Here is an 18,889-nt window from a genome sequence, read left to right on the forward strand (position 1 = left end):
ATTATTTTATTTTTATTAGAATCTCTGAGTTGGATTGAACAAAGATTTGAAACCAGAGCCGACTGTGTAAATCCTCAGGCAGGCATGTTAATCAACTCCAGAAACAATGACATGACATAATTCCAGAATATGGCAATATAATGATTTCAAATTCAATTAGAGATGGCCTAAAAATTGAAACAGTGTATTGTAAGTGCAATCACAGATATTCAACTTTGAATGGCGATCCAACAGTTCCAGAACCGACCTTGTGGGGCAACAATTTTATCTGTGCTCGATTAGCTGCGTCTGTCAAAGATGGACGGTTTGTTTTCCATGAGTGCAAAGTATGTTTAAGTGCATAAGCCGAACGGCCCAGTTTAGAAGATATCTCCATCCTGCCGACACCACGTTCTATTGCCACCAAAATTTTCGGTAAGTCCCACTTGGTGAAAGAAGGTTAACTAACGGTTTAGGTCATCGTGGAAGTCGGCTTGTGAAGCTAAGCTAAAGTAAAGCCTTTAGCATTGCTGCTAGTTAAGCTGAAGGCTTCACGTCTTTCATGCATTGTCCGTCGATACTATAATCCATTATTCCACAGGTATTTAGACTTGATACTGTTACGCATACGCTCAATTAAAATGGATATGCTTCATTTCATGTTTGTTTTCGATCTTAGGCTAGTTTTCGTTGAGCCGGATTAGTTGGTCTTCTAGGAATAAACAGCTTTTAAAATTGAGTTTTTTCCCTCTAAATGCAGGGTAACATTTGAACTTGACTATTTATTCCTCCGCTAAATTTCATGATATATATTTCTGAAATTGTTCATCACAAATCGACGAGCCATTATGTGTGTTTGTTGTTCAAATCGACAGCACATTATGGATTGTTCCGGGTTCGAGCCTTGCTGTGACTTGTTTGTATGGCCTGATTGGGTCAGTTTGCCCATCCCTGGCTCGTCACACGGCGCATAGGCGTTTCTGTTTAAACGGTTCCACCTGTTGTAATAAAGAGCAACGCGATCTCGATCTGAGCCTCTTGATAAACTGCTCATTTGAGTCAAACAAAGCCACATTATTGCTTTCTTTCCATTATCAGTTTACAAAGCTACTCAAAAATGGTCAACTAAAATCACCTTCGGGTTCGAGTTTAACTATCACATAACATGGCAGAATCTAACATTTGGCTTCAATTTCACTGAAAGTGATCTGAAGTTGAAATGCGATCTAACTGTCTCTGCCACTGCACGTTTTCCTTTTTGTAGTGCGATTAAAATCTCTCCCGCTACAGGCTGGTGTCTTCCCATCCACTCAAAATGACGGACCCAGCAGTGAAGAGGGTGATCAGTGACATCATTCGCTCTCCAGAGGACAAGCGGGTATATAGAGGATTGGAGTTCACCAATGGCATGAGGGCCATGCTCATCAGTGACCCAACAACAGATAAATCCTCCGCCGCTTTGGATGTTCACATAGGTATTTAAGCCAGTTTTGTGATGTGAAAGAGTATACAAGTCTGTGTCTAAGATGATTGTTATAACCTGTGCATTTCCTCCCAGACTGGCATTTGTTTCTACTGTCCAATGAGCTTCCTACCATTCTTTTAATTAAACACCTGCATTTTATTTTATTCGCTTTATTCGTGTGACTTGGAAGTTGCCCTTCAATTTTGTAAAATTGTTGTATTATAATGAAACTTGTGTTGGCAACAGGGTTAGATTAGATAAAGGTAACTTTAACGTGAAGGAAATGCTTCATTGAGATTGTCTTCTCTGTCCCCTCCCAGGGTCATTATCGGATCCTGCGAACATCTCAGGTCTGGCACACTTCTGCGAACACATGCTCTTTTTGGGAACAGAGAAGTATCCCAAGGAGAATGAATACAGCCAGTTCCTGAGTGAACATGCAGGCAGCTCCAATGCCTTCACCAGTGGAGAACATACAAACTATTACTTTGATGTGTCTCATGAGCATTTACAAGGAGCCCTTGATAGGTATTTCCCTTCCTTCCCTACCTTAATGTTGTTTAGTGCGATTAACAATTTTGTCTTGACATAAAGTCACTGTGGCCTATTATGTCTCTTTTTCTATCTGATCCAACCGCTTGAGTGATTTTTTGAGGTCCAGCCATTGGTCTGTGTCTGTCTCCTTGTGAATCCTGTAAAAACGACCACTCTACTGAAGTAGCGCGTTAGTGGTCAACAGTGATGACAGGTTCTGACCACACTAGCACCAAAACACATTAGCCTGGTGCCAGAGCTGTGTCCTTAGCTTTGCTGAGTCTCAGCTCACTTGTCAGCTGTGCTGCTGCGGGAAGCCGGTGTCAGAATGTAACCACTGGTGTAAGATTACCAATTTATAAATGGAGAGCCCTGGAGTAAGCACCTGTTTCTCATGGGCTGATTGTTCTCTTGTGTCAGTGAGTAGGCAGAGATATTTACTCAACTAAATACTTCACTTACTAAATATTTAACATTATATTTAAAAAAAGTCAAGGTGGATTTTGCTGATGCAATACACTTCAGTCCAAAATGCAACAAAATGTCCAACTTTATCAAATTATTCTACAGTTTGTTTTAGATTTATTTGTAGTCATTTTCATTCTGATTATTATTTTTCCTCGGACATGTAATTTGTTAATCAAAGTTGAAACCACAGGAAGTGGAACCTCCTTTGTCATAAACTTAAATTTGCCCCATTTCTTCATTTGCATGTCAGTTGCTCCCACCTGAATTTCATGCAAATGTCTATCATTTATGCCATGTTTTCTTTTCTACCTTTGGTTAAACCTCCTCCTCATGTTGAGTTTACCGCCACACACACTGAGAATCAAAAGTACTTTAATTTTAATATATATATATAATAAATCAACGTAGAATCTCTTACTGTGTCTTCTTTTGTTGCAGGTTTGCCCAGTTCTTTTTGTGCCCTCTGTTCGATGAGAGCTGTAAGGACAGAGAAGTGAACGCTGTAGACTCTGAGCACGAGAAGAACCTCATGAATGATGCCTGGAGACTGTTTCAGTTGGAGAAAGCAACTGGCAACCCAAACCATCCTTTTAGTAAATTCGGAACAGGTACTGCTCTTAGTACTGTTTCCTTATCTTTGTTACGTTGTTGTTGTTTTAAACATCCTTTTGCCAGTGAGGAGGGAAAAGCTGGTTCATTCATTCATAAGTCTTGATTAGGAATGATCAATCCAGAAATACACTCTCATTTGAAGTACTTTTAGTGAACCGTGGAAATGTTGTACACGTGTGAAGTCCCTGAATTATCTTGGTTTTTTTATCTCCAAGTCCTGCGTCAGTCGGTCTATTGAGTTTACTTTTCTTTTCAGGTAACAAGTTGACGCTCGAGACAAGACCATCTCAAGAAGGCATCGACGTCCGACAGGAGCTGCTGAAGTTTCACTCTACGTTCTATTCCTCAAATCTCATGGGACTGTGCGTGTTAGGTCGAGGTGAGTTTTCAGTGTCTAAGAAATCAAACAATCTGAATATAAAATGTTCAGTGTGGGACTCGATGAAAAATAGCAAATTTCATATGAATCAGTGTAAATATGAACATGATTTGATGATGTGAACTTTTTGCTGCATAAAGAGCTACATAAAGTTTTTTTTACTTAAATTTTCCATACATCACATGTTGTAATGTTGTAAGTCAGTGCCCTGAAGGATATTCCCTGTGGAATAAAGTTATTACACGAATGATCTGTTCCATTTGGATCAATTGTTTATTTTTCTGTAATTAATTGTTAAAGACGCACCTCAGTACATTTAGTTAATTGTCTGCGTTCCACTCACAAACAGTCCTTTATTATTCAGTCAGTGACTTGTTTTTTTCCATCTACAGAGTCATTAGACGAGTTGACCTCTATGGTTGTTAATCTGTTTGGAGCTGTGGAGAACAAGAACGTGCCTATCCCAGAATTCCCTGAGCATCCTTTCCAGGAAGAACATCTGAAAGTAAGCTCCTATTTAATCTTCACCGTGTCTCCTGAAGTCTATTTTTCCTCTACTCTCATCAAGCTAGTACATGAGGTCAGGTTCTCATCTTTGTTTGTTTGCATCCTCACAGCAATTCTACAAAGTTGTGCCTATCAAAGACATCAGGAACCTCTATGTGACGTTCCCCATCCCAGATCTGCAGAAGTACTACAAGTCAAACCCAGGACATTATCTGGGACACCTGATTGGTCATGAAGGACCAGGAAGTTTGTTGTCTGAGCTCAAATCTAAAGGTAGAACTCGAGCTTGAGCTCTATATTTTGTTAGTCTTAAAAATGGAAAATAAAGTTATTGAATGTTTATCTAGCACGTTCGGGTGAAATTCAGATCCTCAAAAGAGAGGAAATATTTAAGTATCAGCTGCTTACAAGTCCCTGTGTCTTTTCTGTCCAGGCTGGGTGAACACACTTGTCGGGGGGCAGAAAGAAGGTGCTAAAGGATTCATGTTCTTCATCATCAACGTGGACTTGACAGAGGAAGGACTCTGTAAATACTTTTATTTCCTTTAAAAGTCTTCAGATTTGTTTCTCAAAGGACATGTGTTTGTCACGGCAGTGCACGTGGAGGACATCATCTTCCACATGTTCCAGTACATCCAGAAGCTGCGGACAGAGGGGCCACAGGAGTGGGTCTTCGACGAGTGCAAGGTACTGGATAAACGTTTATCTCATTTTCATGCCGTGAATGGTGTTTATTTTAAGTTTCCAATTTTGTTTGTGTTTTCATGTCTGTTTTTATGAAATGTTGAAGTTGTGGTTCTTTTGAAGAGTTACTGGATGCTGTCAAAGTACTTTATTTTTCATAGCATTTGAAGCTGGTTTATCAAGGATGAAAATTTCAGTCTTACAAGTGAGAATTAGGCTTTATAGAACAGTAACGGAGAGATGAATGAGAGGAAGAGTCAGAGATTAAGATACTGAGGTTGGGTGTGACTGGAAAGGACAGTATCAGAAATGAGTACGTCGGAGGGACATGGGGAGAAGTTTGGTGACAAAGTTAAGGAGGCCAAATGGTTTAGGCACATGGAGAGGAGAGAGTGTTGGAGGTGAAGAAGAGGAAGTGAAAGTCATGAATGTGGTGTATGAGGACATGTACTGTATGTGTTACAAGAGGACGATCAAGATGGGCAAAGGCTGTCTTGCTAATATTTATGCCTCCTTGATGTTGTCCTGTAAATGCTCTGACTAAAGGTCCTTATCCACTCATGGGTGGTGACTCCTGTTCGCGGCTTGCAGGAGGCAGTGAGCATAAAACTTTCTCCTGCTGCCACTCACCCATCAAGATCACAATTATCACAGGTCTATTTAGAAGTGTTGCGACAACCTGGCCTTAGAGCAGGCACACACACTGTTGGTGAATAAACATTTACATCACACCAGTTCATATGTGAATTCAACCCAATACTTCTGTATTTTATGTGTCCGGTTCGAAGCGTGTTATGCAATCGTCATTCGCTCAATTTGAAACACACCACTCACCATGCTAATCGTCATTCATTTGTCTTTCCAGGATTTAAATAAAGTGGCGTTCAGGTTCAAGGATAAGGAGCGGCCGCGTGGATACACATCCAAAGTGGCTGGTTTGTTACACGTACGTACTCTTGTTTCCAGGGAAACGGAACACGCCTCATTACTTCCTCATCAGCTGTCGTCACCTGCTGCTGTGGAAAGATTTTGCACAGTCACGCTCTGAATTTACTTGCCACCATGTTAATGTGACCAACCCCTCGGTTTCCTCTGTATATAATGAAATATATTTAAAGTGCATACTTGTGTGTCACAGTACTATCCTCTGGAAGAGGTCCTGGCAGCCGAGTACCTGCTGGAGGACTTCAGGCCAGATCTGATCGAGATGGTACTGGACAAGCTGCAGCCACAGTTTGTCAGGTCAGTTAACAACCATCGTCCAGTGAGGAGTTTGCCACATAGTAGTGAAAGAGATATTTCAGACTGGCACGGTCGTCTTCAGGTTCGACAAGTGTGACTTTCACACCAGTTCATTTAATGAGATTCTCCTGTAGTGTCAAGCAAACAGCAGTTAAGATGACAAATGCTTCACGATTGACTGACAATGTACGTGCCAGTTCTGTTTTAGAGCTTTGACCTTGAGCTTGTGAGGATGCTGTTGCCTCTTGCAAGTCCAGTTCTGTATCGAGTCCAAGCTGGTGCCTGACCTTGTTCCATTTATCCTGGTTGTGTAGCAACTACAAAAAAAGTCCATGAACCAGTCCAAGTTTGATGGAGTTATTCTTGCTTCCAGAGTTGCTGTTGTGTCAAAGTCATTTGAAGGACAAACGGATAAAACAGAGGAGTGGTACGGCACGCAGTACAAACAGGAGGCCATTTCTGAAGAGACCATAAAGGTTAGATGGATTGCGGCTTCCATACACAGTGTTATGTTGCGCCATAAGAGCATAGGTTTTATCTCAAAGATCCTGCATGTTTTGGTTTTTAGAAATGGGCAAACGCAGACCTTAACGGCAAGTTCAAACTACCTATGAAGAATGAATTTATACCGACCAGCTTTGAGATCTACCCTCTGGAGAAAGACTCTCCTTGTGTCCCAACACTGATCAAGGCAAGTGCTGATCATTACTGTTTTGGTTGATATATTTTGTGATTTGATTCTCTTTATATAATCTTGTCTCTTTCTTGTAGGACACTGCAATGAGCAAGGTTTGGTTCAAGCAGGATGACAAGTTCTTCCTGCCCAAAGCCTGTCTGAACTTTGAGTTCTTTAGGTAAGTAACAGTTTTGTGCTTTGGTTTTCAAGTAAAGTGCTTTGTTTTGTTGGTGGTTCTAAGGTCAGTAGGTTGTGTTTTCTTGCTTACAAAGAGTCAGAGTAAACATGTTTTAGAGAGCCTGGTAACGTAGAGACTTTTAGATTCTGCAAAAGTGGAGATGTTTTCATTTACCACTGCGATTTTCTCTGCAGCCCGTTTGCGTATGTGGACCCGTTGCATTGTAACATGGCATATTTATACCTGGAGCTCCTCAAGGACTCCCTCAACGAGTATGCATATGCAGCCGAGCTAGCTGGCTTGAACTATGACCTCCAAAATACCGTCTATGGGATGTATGTAAGTATCGTCTCCCCATCGCCCTCTCGCTACATCCCTGACCCTTGATCTCTCATCACTTCTGCTGCGGCTCAGTCAGGTCTGCGCTGAGGGACACATCCGTCTCCACTTCAATGATATGGGCATTTCTCTTTCTCTTGTAATCGCTAAAATCAGATTTGTCATTGAAGAGTTCAGACCTGGCTGCTCCCCCGTCAGCTTTTGTTCTGTTTACATCTCCTTTTCATCCTTCATTGATCGGTTTTCTCTTTACCCGTCCACCTCCTGACAAACTGTTACCAACAGATGGAAGTGTTTATTTCCTCTTCCAGCCTAGTGGAGTTTTACTGTTCTTTGTTTTATTGCACGCGTGCCCTCGGGCTGCAGTCCAGTTAACACGTTCAGAGCGGTACAATCATCATAATGGCATAAAAATTCACGAGGCACCAGCTAAGTCACAAGGCTGCATATTCATACTCTTTTATCATTCTTGTTTGTGCTGTTTTGTCTCAATCTGAAAACGCCTCTTTGCAAACAACCTTTTTTTTTTTTCCCTTCCCCTCCCATCAGTCGCTACCTATACGCTGACCCCCTGCACTGCAACATGACCTACTTGTTACTCAGGTTACTGAAGGATGATTTAAAAGAGTATACATATGCAGCCCGCCTGGCCGGGCTGGTGTATGGCGTAGCCTCGGGGATGAATGCGATCCTCGTAAGTAAGCCGTGTGGAGGGAGGCGGGGGCATTGTGGAGCTGTGCGAGAGTTTGACACTGGCTTGATATAGAGGTGCTGCGATTTCTCATTCTCCAGCTAATGCTTTGGTGTGATTCACTTAAAAAAGTATAATACAAGCGTTGCCTGTTTGCTACTAATCATTTAAAGTGGTTTAGTGAAGGTGAGTGTAGTTATAATCCGTTGGCTGCATGAGCATCTGATTTGCTTTCTAACATTTAATGTGAAACTGAATCGCCCACGTTTGAATTTCTGTTTTTGTGAGGATCATAACCCTTTTCATCCAGCCTCTCACCCCAAACCTAACCACCCAAAACAAATAGCTGAACTTAACCAGGGCTCTTAACCAAACTTATACCCAATTGTAATGACCCAGTTATTTTGAGGTTTTAACCCTCAAAACCTAAAGAGGACTGGAATGTCCTCACAAATCAAATGTGCTCACAAGAATGGTTTCCTGTCAAAGATTGGTCCTCACAACAATACACGCATTAATATCACATGCATTAATTCAGCCACAATTGTCTAGTCAGCAAACCCAACAGAAGCCTCTCCTGGGTCACTGATTCACTCACTCATTTCATGAATAATGTTTTAATTGCTTGAATGTTTCAGAGGTATTTTAGTTGCGCAGCATGTTTATATTTTCTCATGTTTCCGCTCTGTCATGCTGGATTAACCCACTAACCTGGATTGGTTGTTGCAACACTAGCTGTGTGCAATTTTTCCGAGTCTGCAGAGGAATTGGGGCTGGCTCCCGTTTTGTCAAGGTTAACAGCGTTAGCAGAGATTAGCTTCCCAGGTGCTGTCGAAGGGCGGCGAGCGCTTGAGTGGGCTGAGTCAGGGAGCAGAGCTTCTGCTGAATCATGTTAGGAACTAAGGCCATTTCAGAATTGTGCTGTAAACAGCAACAATATCCTTGAAGTACCTATAATACTGCATGATTAAGTTATTATTTAGCTGGTGTTCATGAAAGCCTCCGTGACTTTCAGTCGTAAAAGTCATTTCTATTTCTCTCCAAATCTCTCTGTAAGTGACCTAACTAGAAATCTTCAAGTCCTACGGTGAAGTTTAACCGACCCTTGCCAGGAAAGACCTGGAAAATACAATGGAGAGAAAAGGCGAAAGGTTAATAATGTAAATGTTATAATGGTAATTTCTCTTGTTTTCATATTCGTATGTCCTTTCACTTAGAATGGAGGTGTCCTGCTTAAATTCTGCCTTCAACATTTACTGTACTTGTTTTTAAACGGTTGTGCATTCGAATCAATGAGCTGGATTGTTTCTGAACTGCAGTCCATCTGTCCTTGCAGCTCTCTGTCAAAGGTTACAATGATAAGCAGCACATCTTGCTGAAGAGGATTATTGAGAAGATGGCCACGTTCGAGATAGACGAGAAGCGCTTTGACATCATCAAGGAAGCGGTGAGTTCAAGGGTTTAGGGTCAGATCAATCTGCTGAGTGGTTCCTGCTGTATGTTTCTCAGGCTCAAACGGCCTCAATATTTGTGGACGAAACTGTAGTTACTTGTCTGATACGGTCACTCAAAACTCTTCCCTTTCAGTACATGAGGTCCTTGAACAACTTCCGAGCCGAGCAGCCGCACCAGCACGCCATGTACTACCTCCGTCTCCTGATGACTGAGGTCGCCTGGACCAAAGACGAGCTCCGAGAGGCTCTGGATGGTGAGACGCCACTGTTCGCCTCTGCTCCCTGCAGTCATGACAAGATTTCATTAGAGATGGAGGCGATGTCACTGAGGCGCTTCGGAGAGTTTTATTTATCCCTCCTTCATTGCTACACTTTTCCTCCTCTGGCGGTGTTCCTGCAAAAAGCCCTTTTTTAAATGCGGAGGTAGTCCTCCAGCGGCTGCCTCGGTCCCTCCCTCCCTCCCTGCAGTGATCCTTTAGTGGCAGACCGAGAGCTGAAGGGCAGACTGGTCTATTTTTAGCCGGCGCAGACTATCCTCTGATGAGATTCGATTAACCTGCAGGATGCGGGCCTGCAGCACCCTCGCCGGGGCCAAGTTATTCTCACTGATCAGTCTCCGCAGCGTCTCCTGGGCTGTGTGCATAAGTGCTCGTATAAATAGACATCACAGAGCTGCAGTGTTTGTGTATCTGCGATGAGGTTTAGTGCCAGAATCTGGGTCAGACATTGCTTGAATTCAAAAAGGGCCAGACGACGTTCAACTTGCGCATCTTTGAATGGGTGGGCATATTTTTGATGCATGTGAGATCAAAGGGCTGTAAACCTCAGTCTATGAATTATAGGTTTGCTTCAACAAGAGTTTTCTCGTAATTCTGGTTTGCAAAATATGAAACTGCAGTCAGCATAAAAAGAATGTGAGACACGTAATTCACACAAATATTTCAGTTCAAGTAAAAGCATGAGCAGTGGGAACCAGACTTGGTTATGAGTGTGGTGTTGTCCTGCAGTCACGTAACAATTTGCTCTTTTGTCTGAATTAAAAGGGGCAATATTTTATTTTGCAACTTGTATTAGTCATCTACACGAGTTTGAGCTACGAAAACTTTGTTGGACTTGGGGTGCTTTCTTTGTTCATCTCTCTTCGATTGACTTGCTTTTGTGTGCGTCCTTTATTCCAGATGTAACTCTCCCACGCCTCAAGGCCTTCATACCTCAGCTGTTGTCACGGTTACATATTGAAACCCTTCTCCATGGCAACATCACCAAGGAGGTTTGTCTGCACCGTCTTTGCTGAGAAATTGAATTCTGTTTCACTCCTCCACTGATGTCGTGATGTGGAGAGCCGTGGAACAATAGATGCCCCTCAGCTCGCCGGGGCTCCCAATCTTATCACCCAGCCAAATGCCAATTATTGGGCGCAATGAAATCTCATAATACAAGAGTCTCAAATGTCACGGCGCTCGCCTCTCCCTGGGATGATGATGTTTCAGCCCAGTGGGGCGGAAATGGCAGTCGGCCTGACGTCAGCACCGATGGTGGAGATGTGCACTGCTCCATTTCAGCTTTTCATATTGTTACGGTTGGTTTTTCGGATGAGTTTTGTTTTTTTCATTCAACTTTATTATCATAACACAAAAGTCTTTCTCATAAACCAAAGGTCCATGAACCAGAACAAGCAGTAGGACATGAACCTGAATGAAGTGAGGGCCCTTAACACATTTAATCTGCATTTGAAGGATTTACTTTTTGAAGCATGAATACTGATTCCTGCTCGAGGCCACTCTGGGTCCATGTGGAATTTGATGTTCTCCATGTGCTTGTGTGGGTTTCCTCCCACGGTCCAAAAACACCCAGTGGTTAACAGAGGGCTCTAAATTGTCTGTCGGTGTGAGTGCTTATGGAAGATGATTGTCCACTGCTCACAAAAAGCAGAACACTGGATGAAAATAATAAGATGTTCTGCAACTTCAAAAAACAAAGTGAGATGTTTAACTCGAGTGTTATCATATTGTTGAGCCGCTGCAAAAAAAAAAGCGGAGTGGAGTGTCACGCAGCCAATCAAGAAGAGATAAGAGGAACAGAGCGGCACATCATTTATTGAATTGGTGACCGAAGTAGAGATAGATTGAAGTAAATCTGCCTCCAATCCAAGCCATCCTCAAGGGTCCGTCTCTTTATATGGCCGAACTTCAGACATTACGATGTTTCTCTTGGGATTTTTCAGTGGCACAGCGAAAACCGTCATATTCATTTCCACCGTTTGTTTCGCTGGTTCCACTTCTTCTTAATACATTTGATCGCGTGAGATTGTTGGCAGAATGCGCAAAGAAATCCCTCAAATTAAAGATGAGTAGAAGTGGGATAGCAGTATGTTTTATTACCTAAAGTTAAAGTACTCAGCAATGAGGTCAGAAGGTCGCCACAAATATGTTAATGTGGAGAAAGTTGCCCTATGAATCCATGAAGGAAATCGATGTGAGCTGGGTTTATGTTCATGTGGCACAGTCACAGATCCGTTCTCCACCTGTCTTTGTTGCAGTCGGCCCTCGGTATGATGCAAATGGTGGAGGACACGCTGATCGAGCACGCTCACACCAAGCCCCTCCTGCCGAGCCAGCTCATCCGCTACAGAGAGGTGCAGGTTCCGGATGGTGAGTTCCTAATTTCCACCCCGCCACGCACACCTGTTTATTGCCAAACCATCATGAGTCAGTCTCCTCCGCGATGGTGCAGAAGAGTCGCCCATCTGCACTCAGGATATAACTGCTGCTGGGGGACCCTGAGTCACTCAGAGCTGATGGATGTCAGGAGATTTGAAGTAAAACAGGTTCATTGATGCCACAAAATAATATATAAACATTCGACATGCAATTCTGAAGGCGTTAATGAAATGAATAATAATAAATAAAACACTTGACTCTCTCATGAAATTTAAGTCCAGATGGGTCCAAAATAGTTTCCTGGCTCTGCATGACTTGAACATGACAAGTCCTTTTGAGCAGTTCATTTATTCCACACGGGGCTGGGCTCTTTCCTTCCTGCGCACCAAACCTCTAATCTTCCAATAAACACTGATCTGTTTTGGCGTCTCCTGGGTAAAATTTGGTTCTGGAAACTCGCTCAGAAGGTCATTTGACACCAACTTTGGGGAACATGTGCAACCGGCTCCTCTGTTTGTAGTTACGCAAGCAGTTGTTTTGGAAAAGAATAAAGCATCAGCTGGTGTTTCCCCCCTTCAGGCGGCTGGTACGTGTATCAGCAGAGGAACGAGGTGCACAACAACTGTGGCATCGAGATCTACTACCAGACCGACATGCAGACCACTCACGACAACATGCTGCTGGAGCTCTTCTGCCAGATCATCTCCGAGCCCTGCTTCAACACACTGAGAACCAAAGAACAACTTGGTGAGTCCCTGAAACTCTCCAGCGGATGAGACATGAAAAGTTTTTTTAAGAAAATATTGTGACACTTGGAATCAAACTGGTGTTAATAAGGGTAAAATAACAGTGAAAATAGATTACGATTCCTCTTTTGTTTCTGTCAAAATGACTGTATTCATTAAACACTGTCCTGGTGAAGTGCTGCAGTCTTTTTAAGTTGCTTCAGACCACAGATCTTCCTCTGCTGTCGTGGATGTGGCTTCTAATTAAAGTGGTGTCTACTCCTGTGAGAAAAGCTCCGTCACACTGGCTAGAACACCGAGTCTGAAGCCCATTCGTCTCCCTCTGCTGACCTCAGGCTACATCGTGTTCAGCGGCCCCAGACGGGCCAACGGCGTCCAGGGCCTGCGCTTCATCATCCAGTCAGAGAAGGCGCCTCACTACCTGGAGAGCCGCGTGGAGGCTTTCCTCTGCACCATGGAGAAGGCGGTGGAGGAGATGAACGAGGAAGCCTTCCAGAAACACATCCAGGCTCTCGCCATCCGCCGCCTGGACAAACCCAAGAAGCTGTCGGCCGAGTGCGCCAAGTACTGGGGCGAGATCATCTCTCAGCAGTACAACTTCGACAGAGGTGCGCTCGCTTCACACTCTTCCTTCTCCTCTGCTGTATTTACATAATTGACCCACTTTCTCCTCCAAAAAAGTTCCATGCAGCAGTGGAGGTTTTATCAATATTTAAAGGCTCCGCGGGGAGCTGCGTCTGTTGCTCAGGGTTGCATGAATCTGGATCGATATGGTGCTGAAAATCTGCAGCACACCTGGGTCTCCTGAGGGCCACAGTGAAGAATGGTGGCTTTTTTTAATCTCTGGTAAGACGCCCCGAGTGTAGAGGGATGGCATGCTGAGACGCCGCTGCTCTCTGATCCTAGCGCTTTGTAGCGGCCCAGGCAGATGTTGCTACTTGAAACAGTTTCCAGCTCTGCAGGTAGGGAGCAGCCGCTGAGAGGGCGTGATCAATTTAACAATATTATCAGTCACCGATCATGATCGGTGTGATTGGGGAATGCGATCACAACCTGTCATTGCCGATCACAACTGATCACGTGTGTCTCTGATAAAGCCCTGCTGGATGTGATGCGTCCGCTCCTCCCTTCTGGCGCCTCAGTAAGCAGCGGCATGTCTGCTGTGGAGCTTCTTTCAATCTGTCATGTAAAGTTTGCATCCTGCAGCACATGCACACATGGGAAATGCTGTGCAGGGAAGCACCTTCAAATTAAACACGCCATTGAAAGCGCCACAAGCGCACATGACGGAGAGTTTCCTGGGCTCATGAAAGTGAGACCGCTGGTTCCTCAGCAGCAGGCTGTTTGCGCAGCTGACGCTTAGCAACACCCGCCGGTCCGAGCGTGACATTCGGAATGACAAGAAATAATTATTCATTTCATCGAACTAGATGAGCAGCTTTTCTCGGGTGTCGTTCACACGGAGACAGAAATGACGGAGTCTGTCGCCGTTTTGGAGTCAGGCGCAGCGTTCGTGAGCCCCCTGAATCTGAAACTTCTGAAAATGTCCAGAGTGGAAACTTTCATACATGCTGTCTCGGAGTCCTGCTACAGTATGTCAATATTTCACAGGCATAGCACAGTCTCTAGAGAGTCACCTGCGGCGTCTCACGTTGAATTAAATGTTTTTCAGTTGTCCTTTTGACAGAATAGTTGCTGCATTCAGCAAGGTTTTTCAGTTTTTTGCTACCATGAAGAGGTATATAAAAACGTGTCTGAATTAAAATGAGTTAAAGTTCATGTTTTCACATCATGGACACAGAAGGTCTACAAATTCATTGTCAAACCATGTGATCTGTATCAGTAATTGGCAGCAAAAACCCTGATCGGAGCATCTCTATATATTATTATTTTTCTCTATTTGACTTGGCGTCAAATCTGGTTCTGGGCAGACAGAAGGTCCCGAAGAGTGCGATTGAAAGTCAGTTTCTAGATAAAGGAAATACAGACATTAAATAGTAAACACAATCAAGTCACACCAGTAGTAGAATCACAATGGATGAGAGCTGGTGTATCAGCATGGAACTGGGTCGGGACAAAAGCACATTGTGCCTCTCTTGGATGCAGTCATGGATGAGGGTTTCTGCTGAGTCATGAGTGTGTTTGTTTGTTTGTTTTTAACGCTGCCTCTTGTTCCTCTTTCAACCCAGATAACATCGAGGTGGCCTACCTGAAGACTCTGACCAAGGACAGTGTCATGCAGTTCTACAGGGTGAGCTTCGCCAAGTCTACACAGAAATCACACCTCAGACATTCATGAATTACAGTCTCTGCATTTGTCTGAGTAATGTGGGGCTAATGCCTCTGCTGTGTTTGTCTGGGAGGTTAATGGGATCTGCTGATGGGTGGGACGTGGACTCTGCATGGGAGCGAGGGATGTAGCATGTTTTACCGACAGTCGTGTTTGTTTTCTGCCCCCTCTATTTGACATAGAAACACATGTATTCCAATGTTGCCATTCAGCATGCTCCGAGGTCTCCTCCACTTCAGTGTCATGAAGCTCAAACCACTAAGATGAGCTGGAAATCCCTGCAGAGACCAGGGGTCAACTCACAGGCCATTAACAGAAAAAAATAATATCGATCTACTTACACGTAAACCAACCAAAACCTTGTGAAATGACATGAAACCATGTGATCATCGCAAAGATATTTGTCATGGAAAAGTCCAACCAGCAGCAGAAGCAGGTGCAAGTCATGTCCATCACATTTACTAGAGAAAAAAAAGAAAGAAATACACTTGATGCAAACAAATAATTTTATTTAAACTTCAAAGATGATAAAAAAAAAAAGTAAAGTGTAATTGAAAGTATGGGTTCTAAATTTTCAAAACTGCTTCAACAGGTGCTTTCATGTACAGCTTTTACTGTTTACTTTCTTTGTCATTTTTTTCCTTTACAAGAACTTCTCCATAGTTGGCAACTATCACAGATTTGCAGCTGTCAAGTCAGTGACACACTACTGCCACCATATGTGGCTCATGAATTAAAACTTTTTTGGAAACCAAAAAAAAAAACTTCAGCGGCCCACTAGGTGGCGCTCGCGGCCCAACCATGGACCCCAACCCTATGGTTAAGAAGCACTGAGGTGGGTGATGTCATTCATTCTGATGTCTGGAGTGAAAACCCGCTAGGAGGCGCTGAATGGTCATGCAGGAGGCCACTGTGGCGCCACCAGCTGGTGAGGCAGGTGACGTCTCTTTGCCATCCTCCGGTGATGTGAGACAGAGGCGGCCGGTCAAAGTCAGACGTGAGCTGCAGGCAGGATTCCCCAGGATCCATCGTGGCCCAGAGCCTTCATCAGTTTGGGCGTCATGACTCGGTGTATTGGCGGCCACGCGCCTCCGGAGCCTGTCAGTGACAAGAATGGGTCCATCAGAGCCCAGCTGAATCCAGCTCATGCATTTGTAAAGTGCCATCAGCACCACACCGTCTTCAGAGCCTCCTCCATTCACACAAGTCTGAAACAGATCTGTCGCGTATACAGACTCTATCTGCAGGTTTCCTGCTCTGTGCACTGGATCTGGAGAGTTGTACAGCCGCGCTGATATGTTCATTGTGTTGCTTTTCTTGAGTTTAGCAACCAAAAGAGAGAAAATGTAAGAATGGAACTAAAACATTTGGAGAAAAAAATCAGGGGGGATGGATCTTGCATGTACCAGGAAACTGTGTGTTGGTGTTTAAAGATGGCCGCTGTCCCGCAGGAGCGGCTGACCGTCGGTGCTCCGAAGAGACACAAGGTGTCGGTCCACGTTCTGTCCAGAGAGATGGACTCTTGTGAGTAGCTGACCCGCTTCTGTCAGAGCCCCAGTTCTGGTTCTGAGAGTGTCGCTGCATGTGCGTCTGCAGGTCCCATCGTCGGAGAGTTCCCTGCGCAGAATGACGTCAACCTGGCGCCCGCTCCATCTCTGCCTCAGGTAGCACACTGACACACTTGTGTTTCTGTCCCTTTCCCCGGCCTCTCACCCTAAACCTAACCATTCAAAACACGTAACCGTAAGAGGCGTAACCTTGTGGGGTCCAGCCATGTGTTCCGACAAAGTCATACAGTCCTCACAAGGATAGTGTCTTTGTCAAGAATTGGTCCCCACAAAGTAGGCTAAACAAGCGTGTACACTTTTTAAACTTTTGGATTTTTCTTGTAAATTATTCCCTCAAGGCCAAAACTATCCATTGAATATGTATTTTTATTACAATGTAATATTCATTTCCAACAAAAAAACTGAACAGTTTTGTTTGAATTTATTGCAGAATTGTTTTGGATCATAGTTCCATAGATGATTTTCTTTTTTTGTCTTGTAATGTTTATTCAGAACATTATTTTGTCCTTAATCCTTGTTTTTTTTTACATATGATTCTAAATATTTTTCAACCATGTTTTAAATATTTTTTTTAATTTTAAATGTGACAAGTGACCCTTGATTTATTTTAGCATTATAGATTTTTTAAAAAATAATTCCCTTTTTATTATTCATTTTTCTGAAGTTTTGGATTTTGAATCAATTTTATAATTTAATATGCAGTATATATAATTTGTTTTTACTTTAATACATTGTTTTCCATATTTGTACTTATTAAACTTATATGAGTCAAGATAAAATATTTTTATTTATCTCGCCTTTCTCCTTTCATTTTTTTTTCCCATTTTTTTTCTGTATATTTTTCACAAATAATCTCCCTTTCAGTCGCTTCATTTATTAGCCTTATTTATTTGGACAATTTTCCCAAATGGATATTTGATGATTCATGTGTAATATTTTGAAATATTGTTCAGTAAAAACTAACACGGAACTGGTGTGTGTCGCAGCCGTCGCTGGTCCAGGACATGACGGAGTTCAAGCGCAGCCTCCCGCTCTTCCCGCTGGTCAAACCTCACATCAACTTCATGGCGGCTAAACTGTGAGCGACAACTGGCCGCGGCGCTCGGATCGTCGGGACGACGGAGCGAGCGCGAGCAGGCACGTGCGTGTGTGTGTGCATGTGTGGCAGGCTGGAGCCACCAGAATCAAACGTGTTTGAATTTCAAGTTAGTCGTGGCCGTAGCAGTGAGGTGGGCGGCGGGCAGGGAGCGTCGCCGCCGCGCCGCCATGAAGGTTCACCCGTCGGCCTGGTAGCTCAACTGTGGAAATATTTTACTGAGACATTTTAACGGATGCATCCGAAGACGGTCTGCCTTATATTTATCCTTTTTTTAGTTTTCATCACCGCGCGGCAGCCGTTAAAACGCTGGAGCCTTTTAACTCCATCCTTAAATCCCGCCGTAGAATCTCAGGGTTTGACTTCAGTTTCACCCCCAAATGTTCCTTCTTCACCCCAAGAGGTTGCCCATATATGCACTTCTGTCACTCCAGCAATAAACCCGAGTCCAACAGCGCCCCCTGCTGAGTAGCAACCGGCGGCTCAAGATGATGTCAAAAGTTCATCGCTCACTTCTTCCCCCCCCATTTGACCGTCGCTCCAGCGTTTTAGCGTCTCACCGGGATCCACACTTTTAATGACGACTCGACAGGTTTTTATATTTTATTTGAACATGACTTGAGTCACAGGCCGCTGTCACCGATGTTTTAAGATTGTCTTGTGTTTAATAAAAGACTGAATGTAAAAAAAAAAAAAAAGTTTGTTTGACTCATGGGACGAGTCCACAGGAGCTGGCGTGTCCTAACAAGGAATCAAGCTCTCCGTTTCATGAAGTGGCTATTGCCGACTACACTGAAGCGTAACATTATGACCACATGCAGCGTTAAGCTTTTGCCTGATACTGATCTGACAACTAGTGATGGGCTTATGAGGCTTCGTGAAACGGTGTCCTCCTTTTCCCAGGCCACTAGATGGCACTCTCTGCTCAAAAAGCATTTTTAAATCGAGAGCGCCACCTACTGAGCTCTGAAAATGAGGACAGCGTTTCTTGGAGCCTCATAAGGCCATCACTACTGGCAACCACTGACCACTTCTGAAGGACAGTTGGTCTGTATTACAGTGTGATACTTCAGGGGTGTTTGTCCTCTTCAAACTGAGACGTGAACTGTTGTTTGGGGCGAGTCATTCTGATGACAGAGAGGAGTGAAACTTGTAGAATCCAACATTCAAAGTTCAGTTTTTGGCTGTCTGAGGTCCAGTGAAGTCCTCATGTAAAGGCCCTGGAGGAAGTCCTGACTCCAGTCCATAGCTTGGAGAAGACCGTCAACCTTCTCAAGGACACAGCTGTCAAGATTTTGGAGAACAGTTTGGTGTCTTGATA

The 18,889-nt window shown here is 43.7% G+C and overlaps 1 protein-coding gene across 1 annotated transcript; it reads left to right on the forward strand.

The window, feature by feature from the left end:
- Positions 1-285: 285 nt before the first annotated feature.
- ide (insulin-degrading enzyme) lies at positions 286-18,446 on the forward strand. The gene is made up of 25 exons (XM_053875558.1): positions 286-414; positions 1,270-1,454; positions 1,765-1,972; positions 2,885-3,054; positions 3,315-3,437; positions 3,830-3,942; positions 4,055-4,217; positions 4,378-4,470; positions 4,540-4,631; positions 5,494-5,574; positions 5,767-5,870; positions 6,244-6,346; positions 6,439-6,561; positions 6,642-6,724; positions 6,919-7,063; positions 9,091-9,201; positions 9,342-9,462; positions 10,387-10,478; positions 11,748-11,859; positions 12,448-12,615; positions 12,950-13,222; positions 14,804-14,865; positions 16,356-16,428; positions 16,501-16,568; positions 17,459-18,446. Exons 1-25 carry the CDS (start codon positions 329-331, stop codon positions 17,552-17,554), a joined length of 3,048 nt encoding a protein of 1,015 aa, XP_053731533.1. The 5' UTR covers positions 286-328; the 3' UTR covers positions 17,555-18,446.
- The last annotated feature ends 443 nt before the right edge of the window (positions 18,447-18,889 follow it).

The sequence above is a fragment of the Synchiropus splendidus genome, chromosome 9 (genome assembly GCF_027744825.2).
Source record: "Synchiropus splendidus isolate RoL2022-P1 chromosome 9, RoL_Sspl_1.0, whole genome shotgun sequence".
In the NCBI taxonomy this organism is placed as follows: domain Eukaryota; kingdom Metazoa; phylum Chordata; class Actinopteri; order Syngnathiformes; family Callionymidae; genus Synchiropus; species Synchiropus splendidus.